This window comes from Chenopodium album, chromosome 22 (genome assembly GCF_948465745.1).
Source record: "Chenopodium album chromosome 22, dcCheAlbu1.1, whole genome shotgun sequence".
Classification (NCBI taxonomy): domain Eukaryota; kingdom Viridiplantae; phylum Streptophyta; class Magnoliopsida; order Caryophyllales; family Amaranthaceae; genus Chenopodium; species Chenopodium album.
The window spans coordinates 37,524,115-37,550,876 of NC_137855.1; the positions used below are offsets into that span (position 1 = coordinate 37,524,115).

The 26,762-nt window shown below is 32.7% G+C and overlaps 3 protein-coding genes across 3 annotated transcripts; 2 read left to right on the forward strand and 1 right to left on the reverse strand.

Moving 5' to 3' along the window:
- Positions 1 to 3,634: 3,634 nt before the first annotated feature.
- Positions 3,635 to 11,997, forward strand: LOC145604348 (FHA domain-containing protein DDL-like). The gene is made up of 6 exons (XM_081660264.1): positions 3,635 to 3,802; positions 6,052 to 6,080; positions 6,326 to 6,392; positions 6,637 to 6,694; positions 8,769 to 8,861; positions 10,567 to 11,997. The coding sequence occupies exons 1-6, from the start codon at positions 3,635 to 3,637 to the stop codon at positions 10,674 to 10,676; spliced, it is 525 nt and encodes a 174-aa protein (XP_081516390.1). The 3' UTR covers positions 10,677 to 11,997.
- Positions 11,998 to 14,644: 2,647 nt separating this feature from the next.
- LOC145604349 (putative F-box/LRR-repeat protein At1g56400) lies at positions 14,645 to 17,270 on the reverse strand. Its single transcript, XM_081660265.1, has 3 exons — positions 16,317 to 17,270; positions 15,274 to 15,438; positions 14,645 to 14,992 (listed from the first exon to the last, which is right to left on the reverse strand). Exons 1-3 carry the CDS (start codon positions 17,268 to 17,270, stop codon positions 14,645 to 14,647), a joined length of 1,467 nt encoding a protein of 488 aa, XP_081516391.1.
- A 6,141-nt stretch (positions 17,271 to 23,411) lies between these two features.
- Positions 23,412 to 25,960, forward strand: LOC145604350 (putative F-box/LRR-repeat protein At5g54820). The gene is made up of 3 exons (XM_081660266.1): positions 23,412 to 24,377; positions 25,325 to 25,489; positions 25,643 to 25,960. Exons 1-3 carry the CDS (start codon positions 23,412 to 23,414, stop codon positions 25,958 to 25,960), a joined length of 1,449 nt encoding a protein of 482 aa, XP_081516392.1.
- The last annotated feature ends 802 nt before the right edge of the window (positions 25,961 to 26,762 follow it).

Here is a 26,762-nt window from a genome sequence, read left to right on the forward strand (position 1 = left end):
CTACGGTCACGGAGTCGCGCCCGTGGTCGTTGGATGTTTATTGATGTTTCCGAAAGGAGGCATGGGGTTTTTCTTTTATTGATGTTCCAAATGGAGCATGGGTTGGACAACCTTGTCTATTGCGTAATCCAATGAATAAAAATAATGATTTACCTATTATTAATTAATGGAGTCTTAGTAATATAAATAGTTGAGTCGTGTGTTGAGTCTATAATTTAATGATGCATGATGATTGATTATTAGTAGCATGTTATGGAATTCTTAATTTATTTTGCAGCTTGTATGTACTCAGCTTTGCTGATTGCGTGCTTTGTGTGTCTTTCTTTGGTCATGGCCTTCGCCTTTCAATGACCCTGTGACGATCCAATTTTTACACTTGTAATATTGGGGAGCAGAATTACCACAGGTTCTTACACATGCAGCATTCATCAGGGTTGTGGGATCTTGAGTAGAGAGTTGGTTGTTTCATTTTATTTCTTTTGCAAGTTTGAATTTATTTTAATTCGATTTTATTCGACACTATTTCTTTTCGGTTTGAATTTATTTGAACACTGAATTTAATCACTTACTACTTTTATTGGGTTTTGAATAAGGGCCTTAATGGTTCCAAGTTGTATGACTTAATTTGGTTTCATTCGTTGGTTTTGAAACTTATTTATAACTGATTTAGTTTTTCCGCTGCTATTTTCTGATAAAGCCTTAACGTTTGAACACGTGGCGGTAGCACGCCAGTAATTCTCTTGAATATTGTTCAGGGTCCTCAGAGGTTTAAAGAGAGAATTATTGGGGTGTTACATATACATATTAAAATCTTTAAGAAAAATATACTATATAATCAAAATATTTTTGAAAAATATATTTAAAACATGGAACCCCAAAATATTTTAAAAACATATACTATATAATTAAAAAAAATAAATATTAATATGAAAAAAGAATACAAAACCCTTTGTAAAAAATTATCAAAATAAAAAAAATAATAAAATAAAATAAATAAAATATTAATATGACAAAAGAACACAAAACCCTTTGTAAAAAATTGTCAAAATTTTTAAAAAAATTAATAAAAAAAAGTGTATCAAAAAATATAACCATTTGAACAATGAATTGTATCAAAATTATTATTATTATTATTGTTGTTGTTGTTGTTTAACTTATTAAAGCTGAACTGAACTGAAAATAATCTGATGAGAACACGCCCTTACATAGTGACTTAATAAGTAATCGATTTTTGTAAATCCTGATTTAATTCGATAAAAATGCAACAAATATAAGCTTTTGAATTTCCTCCCTATCCACTTAGTCTTAGAGATCCTCATCTCTGCGACTCTGCTACTCCAGTGTTTATTTTATTTTTCATAAAAGACATGCCATAATTCAATGGATAAGCTAAAAGTGTTTAATCTTTAGACAGGGTTTAATTATTGTACAAACTATATCTTATCTTTCCTTTTACTCTATGATATTATGACAATGAAAATATTGGATAAAATAATATCATACAATCTATACTAATTGATATTTTATAATAGGAAAATTAATAAAGAATATAGAGGCTAAGTCTCTAATATCTACTTAATTTTTATGTAAGTTTCTAACTTCAAGCCTCTTTAATTCGAACAATCTATATTCTATACTAATTTATATATAAGCACGAATTATGAAGCAATGTAATAATATTTGATTTTCTTTCATTGAGTTTTTTGAAGCACAGTACATTTTTGTTTTTTTGGATAGATAAGAAGAAAGCTTAACCGATCGTACATACTACAATACGTCAATACTACATGTAATTGATTTAAATTTAAAAAGATTAATCTTACACAAGTGTACGGTGTACCATATTCACACGTTTAATATTTCTGCGCTCAAGAATCATCGTTGTCAGGGTGCAACGTTAGCATCCTTATTAGTCATTACTCATTAGTCATTCGCATCCCCACCAAATATGGAAAAAGCCTCGCCTCCGTACCATGTGCTCTATACTCTATAGTAGTCTATTTTCAATTTTCCGCTAGTTATTTTACTCTTCCTGTTTGGCAAAAGTAACGGTAACGATAGCTGTTAATTAAGGTAGCGAGTAGTGATTAATTAGTAGTAGGTAGAGGTTAGCTATTTGAGTAACGGTTGGTAGTATGAATATTTGGCAAAAGTAGTGGTTGCAAATCTTGCAATGTAACAGTAAAATATATCAAAATTCATATAAATATTGTTTAAAAAGTAATAAAAATTTGTCAAATGCTACACGCTACTTTTAAACGCTACTTTTTTTAATGTTTGAAAAAAGCTACCGCTATCGCTAACCACTAGTAGAATCACTATTTTGCCACAAACTATTATTTTTAATCTAGTAGTATTTTGACTGGTCAAAACGCTAACCGTTACCTTAAACGCTACCACAAAATAGGGCCAAATTTACATAGCGAAATAACGAATTTGTTCAAGTAAAAAAAGTAAAATAAACTTGTCAATTACAACCAACCATCACTATTTATGAGGATCTAGGAAATGGAGGAAAATCTTCCCCCATGTGACGGGGGTTCGAATCTCATCCCCCTCCTGTGATAGGAGGTGGCTCCTCGTGTACCTTATGTTAAAAAAAAAACCATCACTTTTTATTTTTGCAATTTACACCAAAAAAAAGTAACTGAACAATTTAAACTACAACCATAATCCGATTTTTGGCTATTTTTATCGGAATATGATGGCATCATATCAATAAATGATTTCAAACTAATATTCTCGGGTTCATCTTTTATATCAATAAATGATTAATTACGTTACATCTCGATAAAAGTGGCCAAAAACAGATTTTGGTTTCAGTTTAATATATTTGATGACTTTTTTGGTTGTATTATGCAAAAATAAACTTTAATGATTGTATTCCGCAAAATGAATACCTTTTACCGTTTGAAATTGACATATTTGTAAAAAAAGAAGAAAGAAATTAAAAATATGAGGTATTGACCTTGTTTGACAATTAGCTTTTACTATTGACTCCCCGTCTCCCCCTATCTTTTATTTTTTACCCCATTATGTGATGTTACTTTATTGATTTTTGAGTCAAATAAATTGTTTACATACAAGATACAACTCTATACGCAAAAAGTTGATGATTGTAAAAAGTCAAATGGGTCAAACAAATAGAAGAGGACATGGAAGGAGTATAAGGCCCTGTTCTCTTCACCTTAAAAAAATAATTTCAGTTCAGTAAAAATAATTTCAGTTCAGTAAAAATAAGTTCAGTAAAGTAAAATTCAGTTTTCTTAAAGAAGAATTATAATAGAAAATCAGTAAAAATAATTTCAGTTCAGTAAAAATAAGTTCAGTTCAGTAAAATTTAGTTTTCTTAAAGAAGAATTATAATAGAAAATCAGTAAAAATAATTTCAGTTCTGTAAAAATAATTTCAGTTCAGTAAAATTAAGTTCAGTTCAGTAAAAATAAGTTCAGTTCAGTAAAAATAATTTCAATTCAGCAAAATTAAGGTGAATCAAATAGGGCCTAATTCCTAAAACTACACCTGATGAGTATTGTCCGACACAGCCACACAATAACAAACCGAACAGAAATTTTAGGGAAATGATTTTGGTACACCTTATGCTATTCTCATACGAGTGTAAGGGTGTACCAAAATGAATTTATGTTGTGTCAAAAGCATTTTCCGAAAAGTTGGCCTCATGATCTCATCGCTTCTTCACTTTCCTCAACCGCCTGCCGATTTATCGTCCATTTTCCGGCCGCTCATCGCCTCCTACACTGCCGCCGTGTCTGAGCCAAAACCCTTCAACTTTGAATTCTCGGTAATTCTCACCATTTTACCTCTATTTATTTTCTAATTTGATTTTAATTATAATCCAATTTTTACTTCATCCAGTGTACAAGTGTTTGAGATAATTTATAATTCATCTACATTTATAAAATTATTATAATTTTTTCTTATATAAATTAAGGGAAAGTATGATTCTTTGCATTTGAATTATTTGTGTTGGGTTAATATTGAATTATGTACTTTGTTTATTCAAAATTTATCAACTTTATGCATTATGTTAGTTATCATCTTTATCAATTTTGCATTAATTACTTGAATTAGCTATATATTGGAGTACTTTGTTTGACTGATAGTATTTGATTATTGTGTAATTTACTAAATCGTTGCGAATATTGCTTACAAATTCATTGAACAATTGGCATTATCTGCTTTTAAATGTTTGATATGGGCACTATGAAATTGTGAATGTTTCTATGATCCTATTTGATAGGAAATATTGGTTATGGTGTGTAGATGAGTCCTTTGGTGGCTTGGAAATCTCCTAGAAGGCGCCATTTCTCCAAGCACTCGGTTTCCCCGGTGAGGGGCCGAGGTGAAACTGGCAATAAAGGAAGATTGCCTGTTGTGAGCTCCTCTTGTAGTAGGGATATGGGTAGTTAGCCAGTGAGGAAGAGACATATTGACCAAGTTAAGTCACCCATACGAGAGAAATCGAGCTCTCCTATGCCTAGGTCTTCATAACCTAGGACAAAATGGTTAAAGGGGGTTCAGGTTGAAATGGGTGCTGTTAAAAGATCAATGTTGGTAAAGGAAGTGATAAGGATGAGAGGAATTATTAGGAAAGGGATTTTTAGAGGGAATTTCCTAGGGATAGAAGAGAGCGAAAGTTTGAGGGAGAAAAGGGCAAAGATAGAGATGGCACTGATGGTAAATCTTCTAGACAAAGACACCGGCTATACAAGTCACCATCAGTTCACCATATCACCAGAGTCTGCACAATTCACCTTTGCCGGCATCTTACTCCACAGCTCTTGATGAGATGTGTGCTGATATCCAAAATCTTTACTTTGGTTTTGATAGCCTTATCACGCTATCTTCTTTTGAGTTCTATAAATTGCAATCTAAATATAACAAGGACCTTGTATTTATTAACCTTAGATATCTTATTGGTCTACTTATATTCTTATATCTTTGGTAATGGTCAGGGAAGTTTTTCATGTTAGTAATTTTAGTGGAAATAGGTGGTTGGAAATCATGACTTATGGGTGGGTAATTTCACTTGTCTGCTTAACCGAGTCATTTATCTTGTTATCATGTGTTTTGGCTCTGTGCTTGATATATGTGTGAAGGTACACTCTTAACGTGTAGTGATTGGGTTTTCTTCAGAATGAGTGGTAGATACTAAATAGTAGTTTTGTCCTAGCAATATGAGAAGCGTAACAAATGTGATCGAGTTCAAATTTTTGACACGGATCAAGTCCTTAGATTATTTATGAACACTTGATTTTAGAATTGAAATGAATATTTGTTAGTTCAAAGTCTGTTGGTATCTGATTATGCCATTATTTATTCCTAAACCCTTACTTTTTCACACCATCACTTCTTTAATTGCCAAAAGTAATTGAATTTTGAATGTTTCCTAAATAGTATAATTGGATATTGGGTTCAAGATTACTTTAAGAAATGATTAAATATTGATATTATTCCGTGGATCAACCTCTGGTTATGATGTCGTCAAGTGCTGAGTACTGAGATTCCACTGTAAATATTAAAGTACTTCCCAAAGATTTGTAGATACTCGTATAACTTAGCAAGTTTTTTTTTTCTTTCTTTTTATTTTCTTTTTCTTTTGGGTTATTAGGTCCTTTATGTTTTTTACGCACATGTTTTTACCACTCCTTTAAAACTTCCTTGAATTTTTTTCTTGGTTTTCTTTTAAAAATTTGTTAAATTTTGATTGGATGCTCTTTCTTTTTCTCACTTTATGCACCTTTTTTTCAAACTCTTTTGACTGATGATTTTGTCATGTCCTTTTTTCTATATTGGACGGTTCCTTGTGACGATTCTATGTAAGCCAAACCCAAATCATCTTGGGACTAAGGCTGTGTTGTTGTGGTTGGATATTAGGTCCTTTGGTGCTTTTAGCTGTTTGGTCATTTTGTGTCCTTTCCTATATAGCTTCCACTTTGTGCATGAAGTTGGCACTTTTGTAATATTCTCTGTATTTATGTCTGGGAGTTGATTCTTATATCTAAAATTCTTGTGGTTTCTATTTTACAGGATGAAGAATCCAGAGGAGCTGAGCACCGGTGAGTATTTCATTGGTAAAACTCCCAAGCTGAAGTCTTGCCAATTATTATTATCCATGTTCTGATTTGGGTTAATTCTCCCTGGTTCTTTCTTTCTTTGATGGTACTGATATATATTCTGCCTTGAAAATCTGTGGCTGTTTGTTTCTATGGTGTTTGATTTCTTGCTATTAATGTGCAATTACTTTTTCCTTTGGTGGTGGGTCTTGACAGTTTTCTGTTCTCATTTTGTCTTGCTTGAGCAGAGGTGATGCAACTGACTCACTATCAATGATGAAAGCTACTGATCAGGCATTGGATACAAAGGAAAAGGTATATAGAATAGACTTGTTTGTAGAAATGGACCCTTGAAAAAGGAGACAGTTAATACTCCTTATATGTTTATGTTTTATTTTCTGGATGAAATATCTTATCCGCTTAAGTATATATCTGTTAAAAGTCTTTCTTGGTACTTAATTTTTTTCAACTGCAAAGTATTTAATTTACTCTATACTACTGTATCTTTCTAATTATTTGTTTGAGTTTGCTGATCCAGTTATGTATTTATCATAAGCAGCAAAAACCTTCATTTGAGCTGTATGGAAAGCTTGTTGCAGAAACCAATCGAGTAAGAGGTAATTATCAAGAATCCAATCCCTTGATTTATTGTCTTTTTTCTTTGGATATTGGTTTTGCTTATTACTTGAGGATTTTGCACAGTAGAGACAATCAGCCTTGTATATAGCTTAGTGTCCTACTTGTTTTGGTTGAACACTTGTAGACAAACGTCAATTAATTGTAATTGTTTTTAAAGAATGAACAGCAATGATGATTTTAGAACAGCATAAAAAAAGAAGAAATAGGGGAGGGTGTGTGTGTGTGTGTGTGTAGGGGGGGTGGGGGTGGGGGTGGGGCTGGAGGGAGGTGGGCCGTTACCCAAGTTTCCTTTTTTGGCTCCAAGTATTGGACCAGCAACTTACAAATCATAGATTGTATAGCTAGTGCCGTTATTGGGTTATGTCCGAATTCTTAATCCCCCTTTATTGACAATATATCCTTGATCCTTCTCAAGGATAGATAGAGAATTAAGGGAATTGAAGAGCATTTATCTCCTGGATTGGTGAAGAACGTGTGGGAGGTCAATCCAGCAATTTGGGTGGGCAAACTAAAAGAGTGGCTTACCTTTTTGTTATTCCTTTCCTGCAGGGGAGGGTAGGCAGGGAGCCATGGATAGAGGTGCTGGTGGGTTTTGGTAATCTGGGTTGGAAGGGGTTGTTCTTGGTCTGAGGCTGCAGTAGCCAGTGGAGTCCAGTTGCTAATTCGTCTAATGGTCGTCTTCCCTATCTCATATCTCGTCTAAAGTATGATATCTAAGTCTTCTGTTTTTCCCCTTTTGAACAAGCTCTTTGGATTTCTTGGAAGTTTCCTACAAGTCTTTATTGGTTAGAAAGATACTTGGTCTATGTTAACTCACCGAGAAACATCCAACAGCTAGATACATGTTTGTTGTATATTTACATGGCGTGGTTAATTCAACTATAAGTGTATTTCCCTACCTATGGCTACTATCCTACTGTGGATCTAACAAATTGGACTAGTAACTCTTTGGTAATTGTATAAAACTTGAATGTGAAAAATGGTGGGAATAATTAATATTATTATTGTTGATATATATACTAATGGCATGAGATTATAATTAAGTTTAATGAAGCGATATCAATTAATTATCAAGAAGTTTCAACAAGGATTAAACCATGGAAAACAGCCAAGATAAGAATATTTCCCAAAAGGTAGATCATCTACAGTTAGAATAAGAACCAAAAAGGGAACTTGTGCAAACATTTTGTTGTTTGATGAGTGAGCCCAGTCAGTTTATGGCCGTGTATATTTGGACCTCTGTGGCTGTGCCTTTCACCTTTCATGGCAATCCACTGGATGATGCAACAGCCAACAGCCATCTAAATGAACTCTGAGAAGGAATGTCTAGGGAATAGACTGATCACTAGCAGGGAACCCGGTGGTTGGGGAGAGGAGAGTGGTTGAGTGATTGAGCACCCTTGTAGTGAAGAGGAGAGGGTTGTATTGTATATTATGGTGGCATTAAGTTTTGATCTCTTTGAGATGACCTTTCTATTGCACATCAACAGTGTTAGTTAACTGAATAAAAACACTTGTTTATGAAGTTACCAGATTCATTAAAGGTGCTAGGGTTAGATCCACACCCTAGAAAAAGAAACTGTGAACTTCATTTAGAAAGATGTTAGTGTGCAGCTTTGCACTTGTATCATGATTTCTTAAACCAAGCACTATTAGTTCCACTATACTCCTGATTAAACAGGACGATGAGTGGTGGATCAAGACTGAAAAACTTGGCAGGTAGAAAGCAAGTAAAATAGTGATGTTAATAGCCTATGAGAAGCTTCTGGTTCTGAGAATCCGAGCAGTCACATCCAATTATTACATTGGCAATTTGAAAGAGAGGAAAATATGCTTAGTAACATGTGCAGGACAGAATGCGCTGATATATGTAGGCTTATAGGGAGCCTTTATTGTTAAACCACTTTTGAGATAATCGCTTCATCTTTATTTCTGATCAAATTTGGACCATGCTGGGCAACTTATCCACTTGAGTTTCTTACCTGCAGATGGACACCTAGTTGCTAAACTGAAGTTTATATATTTTTTAAATACAATATTTTACTGTGGCAGGTGTTACTTTACTTTTCAGTGAACCTCCTGATACTTGGGTACCTACTATAAGATGGCTCTTGTATGTTTTCAAGGGTGGTGAAGCTTTAACCGGTAGGTTGTAAAGAGCTGTTCATCGTATTCTATCTATGTCCCCGGGTAATGTGGTTTTGTGTGGTCCTTTTGGCTTATTGCAGTGCAAGCTATTTTGTAACTTTCTTTTGTTTCCTTAAAACATGTGAACTCTGATATCATTACTATAATAGTCTTAAATCTAGAAGGATGCTCCTGTGTTGGATCATATTTACTTCTTCCACTTAATATTGTTTGCAATAACTTTACTAGATTATCACTGTATCATATTAAAATAAATAACACTTCCATTATAATTGCTTCTTCTCCTTTCTTTGTTTATCATATCAACCCTCTTTCTCTCTCTATACTTTCTATCATAACACGTTTTCTTCTCTGTCCATCTCCTACCAAAACTGTGTTTAATTGTATGTTTTTAACAAGCATTCTACATATTTGTACCAATGCTAATGTGAAAACATTTTAGCCACAAAGGGAGTTTTAGTTTTCTAGCTGAACAATATCATGCATTGCAGCAGCATAGATGATGAAAAAGGTCTTTTATTGTCTTTCTCTATAATGATGATTATTATTGTCTGTGAAAATGTAATTATAAAGGAAAAGAAGATTTAGTGAAAATCTTAATTATTTGAACCATTTAGTTGGTATGTTCTAGTTTGACATGGTGAGACTATATCTGTTAAGCTTTGGAATTAGAATGAAGGCCTTAAGGGGATGTGGATTATTCACTTTTTGACGTAAGGGAATGTAGTTGATGTCATAATGGATTGTGTATTTATAGGTGATTTAGGTGGCAGCAACCCAGCACTTGAAGAGTTGACACATTTAAGTTGGGTAAGATTTCATCCTATCAAGGTTTAACTCGTCTGGTTGTCTCCAGTTTTTGTGTGATGGAATCTTGCTGAGCCTTTTTGGGGAAGGTGCTGCTGGCACAGCCTTAACAGTGCTAAGGGACCAGAAAGCTGATAATCTTGGTACACATCTCATGTAGATGATCTCTTGTCCTGTACTGTGCAGTCAACTGGCTGTTGAAGCTGCATGGCTGTGCTGTTAGTAGTTGGGATAGATGACAGTCTTTGTAGAGTTAGGCTATTTTTATGAAGATTACAAGAGGAGCAGGGGTGGTTTTTGAGATAACCTTCTAGATGGTCAAGCCATACGACCATTATTTGGGATAAGATGCCTGGTCATTTGGGATCATGTGCCTATCAATCTTCATTTCTGTGCGCTGCAAGTTCACCAAGATTTTAGTGTCCATTTTCCTTCAGGGAAACAGGGAGCTTCCTTACATTCTTATCCAGTCATCTTCTCCTGTTTCTTGGCTGTCAAGTAACAGGGTGAATATGCTTAATGAGAGTGACATGCCATTTTCACCTCTCTGTTAGGACAGCTATTAAATTCTTTATAACAAATAAAGTTTAATCCAGTGAAAGGAGCAGTGTGAAAGAGGACTTGTGTCTTGGGAATATTTAAGACTTGTGAAAGAAAGACTGAAACTTTATTTGGATATGGACATACGGTAGCTTCTTTTATTGCTTATAACTCTTTGCTGATATGTGTTTTGGGAATATTTAAGACTGGATTATCTTCCAAGTGCTTGTCATTGCTTTCATAAAACAGGCTGGACTCCTACATTCCTATGTTTATTAAATGCTTTATTCAAGGAAGGTAATGCTTAGCTTCTGTAATGCTGGTTCCTGATGTAATTACATCTCATATTCTTCAGAGCCATTTTACGTGCATCGCCAGAGTTGTTACCTATTTGGAAGAGAGCGAATTGTAGCCGATATCCCTACAGATCATCCCTCTTGTAGCAAACAACATGCAGTCCTTTAATATCGGTTATCAACTGGTAGCCTTGTTTGACCAATTGTACTTCTAGGCAGGCAATTTGAAAATAAGCAACCTGAGGGCATGGTGTCAAAGGCAGCAAGGTAAAGCACTTTCTTTATTTGCCCTTATCCTTGAAAAACTAGTCACTATATCTGTTTCAAGACTCCCTGAAGAGCAGACTACTTTTCATTCATCGCTTCTTGTCAGATAACTTTGTAAATTTTCCCAGGACTTCCCTTTAGTTTGCTTCTCATGTTTTTTGTCATTTTTTTTTTTTTTTTGTAATTTGCTGAGAAGTGTCTACAGAAAGCTTCTTATTAGTGAAATGTTTGAAAGTCGCATGGCTTGAACCAAATAATCATTGTAATGAATGCATGTTGATTGAAAATCTAAAGAACTAAATTAGATTTTCTCAAAATTAGGATGCAAGTGTTATTGGCCTTTTATTTCCGAACAGCCATTTATTTAATTATTTACTACTGTTTGTTTCTATAATAAAGTACAAAATATATGCATTGGCTTTGGTTTTGTCCTTTCCTGTTATTTGACAGGCCATACTTGATGGACCTTGGAAGCACGAATACGACCTTCATTAATGTAAGCCATACTTATCATCTTCTTTCATGTTCTGTGGTAATGTCTTAAACTTCATAACGTTTGTTAGGTGCTTTGATTCAATCTGTTGCATTCACAGGAAGATCCGATCTTATTGAACCACAACGTTATTATGAGCTCTTTGAGAAGGATACCATTAAATTTGGTAATAGTAGGTACATTTGGTGATGCCACAACGTTCTTATCCTGCATCTATTAATTTACTTTCATGACCTGATATACGGGTTCTTCCAGTCAAGAATATGTGCTACAATATGGAAACTCCAATACCTATTCTAATTCAGCTTCCTGAGTCTTACTTGATTTTAAAGACGCGAGAATATGCACAAGAATTCTTCCAGGATCTTGTTCCTGCAAATATGTGTTGCTAGTTTGCAACCAAGTTTGGCTCATGTTGCTGATCTCTCTGGACTGTTTTTGTTAGATGACAGAACTTGAAAAGGTTTGTACTCAAAATTAGATTAGTACCTTTTTTTTTAAAGACAAATTAGATTAGTACCTTAGTTCTATTATCTAGTAGCAATCTGACAGGGTTATTACCATATCTTTCCTTTCCCAGTTTCTCCCAATCTGGCATGCATGCTATAATTGTTTGTGCTATGGCTTATGATTGGATCATTATGAAATGTAATTGATGTTTGAATATTAATTTTTTTTTTCTTTTTTAAGGTTAGAATATTGTATTATTATGACATACGAAATAGTATAAGCGATCAAAGGATTGTGTGTGTTTTTTATAAAGGTTACTTGATTATTCTAACCCTTAAATTTTACTTTGAATGTAAAGTGATGATAAATTGATTTTACTTTATCCTAGGAGTTTAGATTTAGAGCTTTGTGCACAATTTTCTTGTCTATGAAGTTCTTGCAATATTAACATACTAGCATAATACACGAAGTATCTCCATAATCAGTGTTTAATATTCCACTTTGAAAGGAGAAAGTGGATGAGATTTGAACCGTCACCTTCGTGTCACGTTGGCTCTGATATCATGTTAAATGACCAATTTAACCAAAAGCTTAAACTTGCTTATGGTTGAAGCCTCAAGCCTAGGATTGGTTCTATCAATAAACTTAAATTGAATGATTCCGTACTGCCACTTTTATTACCATAACAAACGAACATCGTATAAATTGAGAAGGAGACAAAGAAAGGGTTAGAGTAGTCTTGAGTGGTGTGTTAGAGGAGAGAGAAATCTAGAGGTAGGAAAACGTGAACAAGTGTGGAGGACATGAAAACCTGGTAGAAAAAATGTGCTTTAAATGTTTTTAGTATGGCCCACTTGGTTTATTAGAACTTAGTTCCAACTACATCCGACCGTTGGGATTCGAAAATGTGCAGTACAAAACAAAATTTTTAAGAAAAATGCTAACAACATACTCCCTCTGTTTTTAAATACTTGTTCCATTTCTATTTTTTGCACTTTTCATTTATTTTACTTTGACTAATGTTTGATTCATACATAAGAAAAAATATAGTCTTGTGGATACTTGTTGGAATCGTCTCAATGAAGAGATTATTAATTTTCAATTGTTTAATTTATACTTATTGATAATTAAAGATATTATTGATCAAAGATTAGTATTGACATACGTGCCCAAGAGAAATGGAGCATGTATTTAGAAACGGAGGGAGTAGTAGTTAAGGTTAGAGAACTAGGAGAAGAATACAAAGAAAGGGTTAGAGGAGTCTTGAGTTGTGTGTTAGAGGAGAGAGAAATCTAGAGGTAGGAAAACGTGAACAAGTGTGGAGGACATGAAAACCTGAAAGAAAAAATGTGCATTAAATTTTTTTTTAGTATGGCCCACCCAGTTTATCAGAACTTAGCTCCAACCACATCCACCCATTGGATTTCAAAAATGTAACGTACAAAACAAATTTTTAAAGAAAAAACGCTAACATCATAGTAGTTAAGGTTAGAGAAGGAAAAGAATACAAAGAAAGGGTCAGAGGAGTCTTGAGTGGTGTGTTAGAGAAGAGAGAAATCTAGAGGCAGGAAAACGTGAACAAGTGTGGAGGACATGAAAACCTGAAAAAAAAAATGTGCATTAAATTTTTTTTTTTAGTATGGCCCACCTAGTTTATCAGAACTTAGCTCCAACCACATCCACCCATTGGATTTCAAAAATGTAACGTACAAAGCAAATTTTTTAAGAAAAAAACACTAACATCATAGTAGTTAAGGTTAGAGAAGGAGAAGAATACAAAGAAAGGGTCAGAGGAGTCTTGAGTGGTGTGTTAGAGAAGAGAGAACTCTAGAGATAGGAAAACGAGAACAAGTGTTGAAGACATGAAAACCTGAAAGAAAAAAATATGCATTAATTTTTTTTGTACATTACAAAACAAAATTTTAAAGAAAAATGCTAACAACATATTAGTTAAGGGTTAGAGGAGTCTTGAGTGTTGTGGTAGAGGAGAGAGAAATCTAGAGGTAGGAAAACGTGAACAAGTGTGGAGGACATGAAAACCTGAAAGAAAAAATGTGTATTAATTATTTTTTTAGTATGGCCCACCTAGTTTATCATATTTTAGCTCCAACCAAATCCACCCATTGGAATTCAAAAATGTACCGTACAAAACAATTTTTTTAAGAAAAAACGCTAACAACATAGTAGTTAATGTTAGAGAAGGAGAAGAGTACAAAGAAAGGGTCAGAGGAGTCTTGAGTGGTGTGTTAGAGAAGAGAGAAATCTAGAGGTAGAAAAACGTGAACAAATGTTGAGGACATGAAAACCTGAAAGAAAAAATATGCATTAATTTCTTTTTTCTATTTTTTAGTATGGCCCACTTGGTTTTTTCAGAACTTAGCTCCAACTACATCTGTCCATTGGAATTCAAAAATGTACAACACAAAATAAAATTTTTAAGATAAATGCTAACAACATATTTTGATACGGAAATTGTTGACGGCACTTTAATATTTGGTCTTTTCTGAAACATTGCTACAAGCTATACCATAGAATTAAGGCAATAATTTAACTAACTTTAAGAATTCGACCAAGCCCTTTCAAGTTCAGTTGATCATCAATATGTGACAAACTTGTACGCAAACTTGCAGCACATATTTGCAGGAAGAAGTTAATTAAGATACTAGAATATATAATAAGCATTCTGTGAAAAAAATAAACTTAAAAAGTACTGGTACATAACAATTAAATTTGACGAAGCAATAATTTGAGATTGGCTAACATAAATCGTCATAAGTAGAATTTGCAAAAAATGGAACATAAAGCAACAATATTGATTAATTAAACTTAAAAAGTACTAGTACATAATACTACTACGAAGTTCTCGGAGTACATAATAACTTAAACCATTTTCGACGATTTCACGCACGTTGTTGATGGAGCAAGAATCAGATGACTTGAACAACTTCTTTCACTTGCGCCCCTTCGTAGATGACACCATCTTGAGAGATGACATGAACATTAAACTTTGCATTCTTTTCTGCGGCAAAATCTTTTATGCAGATAGCAATTTCCTCACCATTTTTATGAGCAGCGCTTAAGACGAGTTTTTGTAAGGCACGTCCATATTTAACCAAATTACTTAACAAATTAAATTCATTTGGTGTTCCTTGAAACCCTATCATTTCTACCACTTTCAACGTATTTGGTACACATCCTCGTGCACTTGGGATCAATCTATCCCAATATGTTAAAGGGCTCGCAGGCGCGTAGTAGCCATAGTACGCCATGTCTTCCTATAAAATTAATTTGAACCATCAAATTAAATAATTTGTACAAGAATAAATTATATCCAACATACTTATAACAACCAATTTGTATAACATTAAATCATTCCAAGTAGTTGATTTAATTTGTCCACCAATATGTATAAAAAGGTGCATTAATGTACGCAGATTTTGACATTATTTTTTATCAAGTACAAGTACCAATATGTATCCTCAAATATATGTGACTGTTATTTTAAAATAATGTCTTCGATAATTGACTAATTAATTGAGAATTGATGTAACATTACCTCGAAAATGATATGTTCACCATGCTCAAACCGGACTTCCTCCACAGAAGGGGAACTATCTAACAGGATAGATATACCCTCAAATTCCAATTCGTGAAAAGCAGTTTTAATTGTCAAATTTCTCGCATGGTTTCTCGCAGGGTTTACATTTGCAAGAGGAAGTGCCTTCATGGTAGAATTTAAAAAAAAGTTATATACTCTGCATTTATTACATGAATAATTAAAAAATTAACTGAATAAAAGTTGACACAAAAACAAATTAATGAAATTAATGTAAAATATAAACCAATTCATCAGTTACAAGATGACGTTACACCCTCCATCACATAATATAGTGTCATTTTTTGATGACAAATTGTTTTCAAGTCAAGACTTTGACAATCAATATTTTTAATTATATATTAATAATATTATATTAAAAAATGACCAATAATATAAAATTGCATATTAAGACGTTTCCAACGAGATGTCTCATGATTATGTATTTTGTATAAATTGGAGTCAAAATTTGTAAATTTGATTAAGCATATAGAAATAGACACTTTATTATAGGATAGATGGAATACAATTCATTTCACATTTTTTAATAGGTGTATCATGCTCACACAAATGCATAAAATCATACACTTATGAAACCCATGAGATTTTAATCACAATTAAACACATAACATATGCAACGGTTATATAATTTTTTTAATTTTCTAAGACAACTGTCATTATGCCAGTTGTCACCTTGGTGGTACAATCCTCTCATAATTCACAAAAGGAAAAAAAATAAAAATAAATAACAACCGTGCAACGTCAATTGGCAATAAAAGCCTCTCATAAAAGGGAGAAAATAGGGCGGTTTTCAATCATATTTATTTTAAAAAATAATACTCGTAATTATTTTTCTTCTCTCTTTTTTTTTAATAATTTTAAAAAGGGTGCATACTGCAGAGGGTTGTACCGCGTGTTATGTGCAACAGTTATATATACTTTTCTTTTCAATTACAATGATACAAAAATTAATTAATAAAGCGAAATAGAAATAAAACTTATACCTGCATGACGTAACTGCTAACAATCAAAGACCTTGCGGGGCTGAGGCAATCAAGAAGACGGACAATCTTCTCACCATGTTCATCATCAAACATCCCGACGAAGCCGAAATCTAAATCGGCCGTCTGCAATTTAGAGGACACAATGATACCAAATTGTACAACATCACCACAATACTTGAAATGAATAAGATTAGTTGCAACAATTGTTAAGCTTAACAAATCAACACATTTGTCCACAACAAGCGTCTTCAATGTGTTGGATTCAATCACATAATCTGTTTCATCAAAACACTTAGACAAACTTAAATATTCGATTTTCGGACAACTTAGCAACAAACTCCTAAGGGTCGATACGTCTTCTATGCTAACCCACGCCAAAGTGACACTTTTTAAGGTGCGACCGATAGTCGTGAACTCGTTGTTCATAAATCGGCATGATACCAATTTTAAGGACTCTAAGTGGGTGTAATCATAGACAAAGTTCGGAAGATCAAATCTTTCAAGGGTGTCATCGGTTAAAGGGAGTTTGTCATCCCAACTTGGACACGAAAAATCGAGTTCTAGAGACTTGGTGTTACGTTTAAGGGCAAGTCTTATGAGTTTCTCAATTTTATTTTCCCAATTTAGAGGGTCGGAGAAAGTAAGACTAAAAGATGGGATAGGAAATATTTCATGTAATAGCCACTTTAACCCGAACTCTAAGAAATAAAACTCTCGGATGAATTTGTGATTTTGCCCTTTAAGTTTGATACTTGGGTGTTGTTGATCGATTCCGGTGAGAGAGGTGGCAAAAAGGCGCTCTTTTATTGCGACATTAGGTATGGAACGCCACAAGTACCGCCATTGCTTTTCTAAGACGCTTGTCCTAACAGCGTCTTTGATGGGAAGAAGTGAGATAATGGTGATGGTTATTGCCTCTGGGAGTAAAGAGATACGGTTTTCAAAGGGGGCCATTTTCAATTCAGGGAGATAAAAAAGACTATAGATTATATTGGAGAAGCATCGGAACTAGGTAGCAGAAGGGAGAAAGGAGAAAAGTTAAAATTGGAGTATTATTCAAAATTTACAGAATAATGTCTACAATTTAATTGATTCATAAAGATAATTAACTATTTCTATGATTTCTTTCCATTATGGTTTGATGACAAGTTTTAAAGGTTACTAGGCTTGGCAATTATCCATTGGCCCATTGCCAAAAAAAAAAAAAAAAAAAAAAAAAAAAAAAGAAGTTTTAAGGAACTTTTAACAGTTAAGATTGAATTATATATAATGTAACGAAATTATATATAAGTTAAAATTCAGTTCTAACTAATGAAGTTCAGATTAAATTTTACGGAAGTAAATAATCAAATTTCAAGAACTCATAAAAGTTAATAATTTTGATAAATTTTTAATTAGAAGTTAATTTAAGATTTAATGTTAACGAACTCATAAAAGTTAAGATTCTATTTCAACGAACCTTTATTAGAGGTTAAGATTCGATTTAAACGTACGCATAGAAGTTAAGGTTTGATTTTGATAAACCTGCAAAAATTAAGATTCAATATTCACGAACTCATAAAAAGTTAAGATTTGATTTTAATGAACTTAATGATCTTTTAGAGGTTGAGATTCAAGTTAATGAACTATTAAAAAGTTTAAATTAAATTGGAATGATTCTTAACAGTTATCTTAAAAGAGCCCCAAGCGCTAATGGCGGACGAGCGATGACGTACTCCTACTGTTAGAGACGTTGAAATTCGTTGTTGAAAGCAAGATCTACGGCTACTGCGTGGATCTAATTTAAGTCCGTTAAACTAATAGATATTCTGACCATTTATTATACACAGAATGCAATATATGCATTTTACAAGGATGTGATGAAATGATCCGTGATTTAATGAACTTTTAGAAGTTAAGATTCATATTAAATTTAGAGCTTTAGAAGTTGAGATCGTTTCAAGTTTAAACATCATTTAGGCCTCGTTTGGTATATAGGGTGTAAAACATTTTTAGATGAAAAATAATTTTTCATGGAAAACCTTTTACATTAAAAAATTTATTTTTATGAAGGTTTTTCGTTGTTTGGTTGCATGTAAAATGATTTTCCATTTTAAGCATTTTTCATTGTTTAGTTGAACTGAAAATCAATTACTTCAATTGTGAGGGAAAATGTTTTCCCTCCACTTGTGATGGAAAAAATTTTCCTTCTAAATTGGGGGAAGAATGTTTTCAGTAAGGTGAAAAAATGATTTTCCACCCCAAATTTTACATTATTAATGTTTTACACAAAACCAAACAATGTAAAATCGGAAAACACTTTTCAGTGAAAATGTTTTACGCCCTACCAAACGAAGCCTTAATAGTTAAGATTTTGCTATAACGGACTTTAAAAGCTTACGGCTAGATTGAAATGTTTGTTGAAAATTGTTGTTACTAATTTAGTATTTTAACATAAACTAGCTAGCTAGTTACCTAATAATAAGGTTAACTTTATGATTGACGTAAATCTAACTATGTTAAACATACATGCTTTGCCATTAATTACACATACAATCAAGTAGAAAATAAATTTGTTGTATATTACGTACGTGTAATTTATGCATTACAGGAATTAAGTGATCCGTGAATATTAAGAATAATTTTTGAATTTAAAGATTAGACATGCTATCCCATGGAAGGTTGGCTGGAAGATGTAATTCTTTTCGTGGAACAATAAGTTGTAATTCAAACTTTATGCCCATATAAAAGGTGTGCGTAATTGAAGTTAGGACCGGCTATGGCTATGCATGTTCTATGCTCCTCTCCTATATGGGGAGAAACTCTGGCCATCCTTTCCTATCTATAGTGGTGCAAACTAAGGTCCTGTACACTTCACCTTTAAAAAATAATTCCGATTCAGTTTCAGTTTAGCACAAATAAGGTGAAGTGAACGGGGTCTAAAAGGGACACAAAGGAGATCATTAAATCAAATTGTGTCAAGGGGTTCAATATCATTCCTCGTCGTGGGATGATTTAACTAATGCATACGTTGAATGCAAGGAGTTACGACGCGGGGAGGAAGGAGAGCTATCCTTAAACTAATGGAAGAGGATCATTAAACCAAGTGCATGAAGTTGACTAGACAGCAACGGAAGCTAGGAAGACCGAAGCTGCATGCTGCAATCATCTAAGCTCTTTTGTAATATGACGCATGCATATGCCTAATTTAAAATATTACATAGGCTAAGAGAACAATGTTCTATTTATATCACAATGATTTCTATTTATATCACAAAGGTTAAGCTTGATGGTTGAAGTTTATGATTGATTTATATACTCTATCATTTATCTTAGGGGTGCATTATATTTTTATCAGTGCAAATATGTGCTGCAAGCCTGCAAGTTCGCGAACAAATTTGTCACATATATATTGCTACTGATCAACTGAACTTGAAAGGGCTTGTTCGAATTCTCAAAGTCAATTAATCTGAGGTTTTTCAATGCGGCAGGGATTACTTGTATTTTAGAATTACTTGCATGTGTTACTTGTTGGGTGTTACTTGTATTATTTTGGGGTTACTTGTATTTTGAGTAACCCCTACAAGTAACCCCAAACCAAAACCCCAAACAAAACCAGTAGCACCCTACAATTAAGTAACCCCTGACCAAAACCAGTAACACACCCATATAAGTAACCCCAGAATATAAGTAACACCTACAACTCTACAAGTAACCCCTGACCAAAATCAGTATCACCCATACAAGTAACCCCATAATATAAGTAACACTTACAAGCAGCCCCTGACAAAACCAGTATCACAAGTAACCACTGCCGCACCATGTGGTCAGCCGCATACAAAAGTTTGTGTTAATCAATACATTGCCTTGATTTTATGGTGTGTTGTGCAATATTTCAGTAAAGGCCAAATATTGAAGTTGGTGGATCGTTCGTTGGCCTTCAACAATTTCCTTATCAAAATACTGAAGTACTTATGTAGTTAGCATTTTTCTTAAAACTTTTGTTCTGTAATATACATTTTCAAATCCAGATGGGCAAATGTAGTTAAAGCTAATTAAAGTTTTGATGAACCGGGTGGGTGGGCCATACTAAAAACAAATAAGTGAACATTTAATTTTTTCTTCCGAGTATTCATGTCCTCCACACTTGTTCACATTTTCCTACATCTTGATTTCTCTCTCTAACACACCACTTGCTCAATAACCTCCTCCTCTGACCCCTTCTTTGTCTTCTTCTCCTTCTCTAACCTTAACTGCTAACAATGCGAATTTGGGATAATCTTTGTCTATGGTATGTCACTACAACTTACACAATACATGTTAGTTATGTTATGAATAAGAGTGGCAGTATGTTAATCCTTCAATTTAAGTTTATCAGTGGAGCATCTATATAATTAAGGTCTATAAAGTGACACATATATATGTTGTGTACTTGTGTTAAATTATATTAATATAGGATTAAAATAAATAAAATGAAACGTAGAACAAGCTAGAGGATTTATACTTCAAGTATGGCTATCGGATAAAAGTTTTATACATATGAGAATTTAAATTTCCCAAATGTATTTTTTACAACATTTTACAAAGTCATTAGGTAGTCACGAGTTTAACAAATACAAGTAGTAGTAGTAGTTTACATGAAATTATATAATATTCCTTATACGTAGTATATAAAGATTACTAAACATTTTATTATTTAAAAACACATAAATGATAAATTGTAAAAGGATTATTGATCCACATATTATATATATATATATATATATATATATATATATATATATATATATATATATATATATATATATATATATATATATATATATATATATATATATATATATATATTAAATAAATAAAAAAAAAGGAAAAAAAAAAAAGAAGAGACTTTTTGACTGAGATACATGATACGAAATTTTAATCCACCCAGATATATACCCACTAGCTAGAAATCAAGCCACTTGAACATTTTTACGTTAGTACTTAGTGGTGCCATTGTTTTACATTACTTTTATTCTTCTCATAGCCTCAAAATTAACTGGATCTATCCTTTACTATACGATTTTATCCAACTTCATACAAAATCTTGATGATTCAGATCGAATATCCTCAATGATATTCAACAAATTTGATATAAAAAAAATACTAAACAAATGATATTTTGAAAATTCATTACAATATGAATTGATCTAATAACATCCCAAAAGATATGATATGACTTTTATAGTCAAAGTTTACTTTAAACCAAGGTCAAAATGTAACATAGAAAAAAAAAAAAACCGGGGGATTACAACTTCTGACGTATAGCATGTTGAATCTTTATAAAATTAAATAGTCCTAAAAATTCACGTATTACTAAATCATTCTTGTTAGCATATAAAAAACCTGTTCGTTTAATAACATACATATATAGATTCACGCCAATTATGAATTTTGTTTTTTAGGTGATTAGTTTGCCTTCCGATCCAGTAGACGACAATTTTAACGTATATAGTAAGCTTTTAAAGATTCGCTAAAACTAACTAAATCTCTACTTAAATATTAACTTCTAAATTTAAAGGCCATTAAAATCAGATCTTATTAACTTTTTTTATGGGTTCGTTAGAAGTGAATATAATCTTAACTTTTAGAAGTCCGTTAAATTTAAATCTCAACTTCTACAAATTCGTTAAATACAAATGTTTTCATGAGTTCGTTAAAATTGAATCTCAACCGCTAACGATTTATTAAGTTCGTTAAAATAAAATCTTAAATATTTAAAAGTTTGTGATAATTAAATCTTAATTTATTGGTTCATCAAAATGAAATCTTAATTAAACTTCTATGAGTTCGTTAAAAACCGAATCTTAACCACTTAAAGTTCGTTAAACTAAAATCTTAAATTTATGAGTTCGTGAACATATTGAATTTTAACTTCTAATTTAAAGTTTATTATGGAGCAACTTTTTATGGGTTCTTGAAAATTTATTCTTTACTTCGGTAAAATTAAATCTTATTAGAACTGAATTTTAACTTTTAGGGCTTGTTTGACATTATTTTTGGTTTTCAGTTTTCTGTTTTTGAAACTAAAAACCAAAAATAGGAAACAAGAAAAAGGTGTTTTCACTTTTCTGTTGTCAGTTTTCAAAATTATCATGATTTTAATTAGTTTAAACAATTTTTGATTCATTATGTGACATATATAATATACTTTTAAAAAACAAAAAACCAAAATACAGAAAACCACAATGATACCAAACGAACCCTTATATGTTGGTTACATTATAATTCAATCTTAAATTACTAAAAGTTCTTTGAAATTTCAATAACTTTTGTGAATATTTTTTATTTATTTTTTGGCAATTGACAATTAACTGAGAGCCAAGCCCATTAACCTAAAAAAATCGTCATCAAACCGTAATGGAAAGAAATCATAGTGATAGTTGACTATTTTTATATACAATGAACATATGAAATCATAGATTCATATAGTCATTATTCGTTACATTATAAATACTCCCATAATACTAAGCTCTTATCCATGCTATTACCATGTAATGAAAGTGTCTATAATCAGTGCATACATTCATATATTCAATCCAATAGCATCCAAAAAAAAAAGGATTAAGATATCAACTTTCCTTTGGTAACGAATCATGGTGGTGGTTTTTTTTTTTTTTTTTTTTTTCCTATTCTCTTATTGTTGTGAACCATTACCAAAATCAAGGATATGATTGTTTCAAAAAAATCAAGGATATGATGGTTAAAAATTACTTGTAAATGAATCATGGTTTTATTACTCTCTTATTGTCATGAAACATCACCAATATCACCAATATTAAGGATATGATATTTCAATTCAATATTACATGCAAAAGTTACATTTCGTTTCCTATAAATTGATCCTTAAATCCTCCCATTTTCCTACACCAAAAGCATTTTATTCCTCTCTTTTTTTCCTTTCTTCTCCCCAATTCTCCCCAATTTCGATTCCTCTCAAATCTTTAGTCTTCTCTAATCTCCCCTCTTCTCCCCATCCAATTGTGATTCCTCTCAAATTTTTAGTTCTCTCCCTACTCTATCCCTAGTTCCGATTCTTCTCCAATCTTTAGTTTTTTTTTTCTCCCTGAATCGAAAATGGCCCCCTTTGAAGACCGTATCTCTTTACTCCCAGAGGCAATTCTCATCACCATTGTTGCACTTCTTCCCATCAAAGACGCCGTTAGGACAAGCATCTTAGCAAAGAAGTGGCAGTACTTGTGGCAAAAGTGGCGTTCCCATCCTGATGTCGAAATAAACGAGCGCCTTTTTGCCACCCCTCTCACCGGAATTGATCCACAACACCCAAATTTCGAAGTTGAAAGGCAAAATCTCAAACTCAACCAAGAGTTTCATTGCTTAAAGTTCGGGTTAAAATGGCTATTAGATGAAAAATCTCCTATCTCATCTTTTAGCCTTACTTTCTCCAACCCTCAAAATTGGGAAGTTAAAATTGTGGAACTTATATGGCTTGCCCTTCAACGTAACACCAAGTCTCTAGAACTCGATTTTTCGAGTCCAAGTTGGGAAGACAAACTCCCTATAATCGATATAAAACATGAAAGGTTTGATCTTCCGGAATTCGTCTATAATTACACCCTCTTAGAGTCCTTAAAATTGGTATCATGCGGAATTGTTGTAGACGAAGATTTCACGATTATCGGTCGTAACTTAAAAAGTGTGACTTTGGCGTGGGTTAGATTACAAAACGTATCGACCCTTATGAGAATGTTGCGAAGTTGTCCGAAAATCGAATATTTAAGTTTGTCTAAGTGTTTTGGTGCAACAGATATTGTGATTGAATCCGACACTTTGAAGACGATTGTCGTGGACAAATGTGTTGATATGTTAAGCTTAACAATCACTGCAACTAATGTTAATCATTTCAAGTATTGTGGTGAAGTTGTACAATTCGGTATCACCGTGTCCTCTAAATTGCAGACGGTCGATTTAGATTTCGGGTACGTCGATTTTTTTGATGATGAATGTGGCGAGAAGATTGTCAGTCTTCTTGACTGCCTCAGCCCCGCAAGGTCTTTGGTTGTAAGCAGTTACGTCATGCAGGTATAAGTTTTATTTTTGTTTCTCTTTCTTAAATAATTTTTTTTATCATTATAATCGAATAAAAAACTATATATATATATTTTTTAAACTGAATAAAAAAATTATATATATATATGTAATTGTTGCATATGTCACGCGGTATAACTATTGTACCGTCTTTTAAATTTTCAGGAAATGAATACATATTACTATTATTTTTAAACAATAATTCTGATTGAAAACTGCCCTATTTTCCCCCTTTTGTGAGAGGTTTTATTGCCAATTGGTGTCATAGAATTGTTTTTTTTTTCCTTTTGTGAATTGTGAAAGGATTGTGCCACTAGGGTGACAACTGGGTTAATGACAGTTGTCTTAAAAATTAAATTAGCCCCCCCCCCCCCCCAAAAAAAAAAAAAAAAAACTATACATAACCGTTGCATATGCCATATGTTTAATTTTGATTAAAATTTCATTGGGGTGTTTAAAGGATGATTTTATGCATTTTTGTGAAAATGATACACCTACAATGTGAAATGAATTGTACTCCATCTATTTGATGATAACGTGTCTAATTCTATATTCATGATCAAATTTTTAAGTTTTGATCTCCAACATATACCGTACATAATCATGTGACATTTTGTTGGAAACATCTTAAGGTTATAATATCATATTTTTTATATTATTATTTGTGTAATTAATTAAATATATTGATGGTTATAGTCTTGTCTTCAAAACAGTTTATAATAAAAAAATAAAAATAATAAAAAAAGACACTACTTCGTATATTATGTTATGGAGGGAGGAAGGTCATCTTATAACTTGTGTATTTTACATTACTTTTGCTACGTTGAATTTTTTTTTTCCGTTGAATTAATTTATTTTTTGTCAACTCTTAATCAGTTAGTTGTTTATTTTCATGTAATAAATGCGGAAAAACTAACTTTATTTTAAATTCTACAATGAAGTTACTTCCTGTTGCTGAAGAAAACCCTGGGAGAAACAAAGTGCGAAATCTGACAATTAAAACTGCTTTTCATGAACTGGAATTTGAGGGTATACGTATCCTGTTAGATAAATCCCCTTTGCTAGAGGAACTCCGGTTTGAGCATGGTAAACACATCATTTTGGAGGTAATGTAACATTATCATTTACCTCAATTGATTAGTCAATTATCAAATACTTCATTCATAAATAATAGTCACATATATTTGAAATATGATGATACAAATTAAATTTTAATGTCGGGTTTTAATTTGATGGTTTAAATTAATTTTGTCGAACAGGAAGGCATGGCGGACATGGGCTACTACGCGCCTGAGAGCCCTTTAACATATTGGGAAGGAGTGAAACCAAGGGCACAAGGATGTGTACTAAAGACGTTGAAAGTTGTGGAGATGATAGGGTTTCAAGGATTACCAAATGAAAAAAATCTGTTGAATTATTTGCTAAAATATGCAGGTGCAGGTGCCTTACAAAAACTCGTCTTAAGGGCTGCTAATCAAAAGGGAGAGGATCTTGCTATCCTCTTAAAAGAGTATGTCGCGGAACAGAAATTTAAATTTAAGGTACAAGTTATCTCTCAAGATGGTGTCATCTACTAGTGAAACAAGATGTTCAAGCAGCGTCAAATCGTCGAAAATGGTTCAAGTTATTAGCGTGAAATCGTCGAAAATGGTTCAAGTTATTATATACTCCGAGAATTTCGTAATAGTATTATGTTATCAGTACTTTTAAAACTCAGTTTGAAGACTTTGTCAAATTTAATTTTTATGTAATAGTACTTTTTTAGTTTAATCAATAATTGGTGCTTGATGTTTCATTTTTTTGCAAATGCCTACTTATGATGAATTATGTTAGCCAATCCCAAATTATTATGGGGCTAAGCCGCTAAAGTTTATAGTTGCTGTAGTTGTTGCTAATGTTGTTGGTTTTTGCTATTAACTTCATCCTGAAAATATGTTGTTGGTTTTAGCTTTAACTACATACATCCGGATGGGTGAATGTAGTTAAAGCTAATTAAAGTTCTGATGAACCGGGTGGGCCATACTAAATTAAAACTATTACACATTTTTTCTTCCAGATTTTCATGTCCTTCACACTTGTTCACGTTTTTCTACCTCTAGATTTCTCTCTCTAATACACCACTCATCCCTCCTCCTCTAACCCTTTCTTTGTCTTCTTCTCCTTTTCTAACCTTAACTACAAACAATGTGAATTTGGAAAATTCTTTGTCTATGACAGTAATTAACCACAATTTGCACAATGTTCGTCTGATTTGTTATCAATTTGCACAATGTTCGTCTGATTTGTTATGTTTATATAATTAAGTTGCAGTACGTTGTAATTCATTCAATTTAAGTTTATCTTAGGAAGCATTTTTATCGGGGTCTATAGAGTGACACA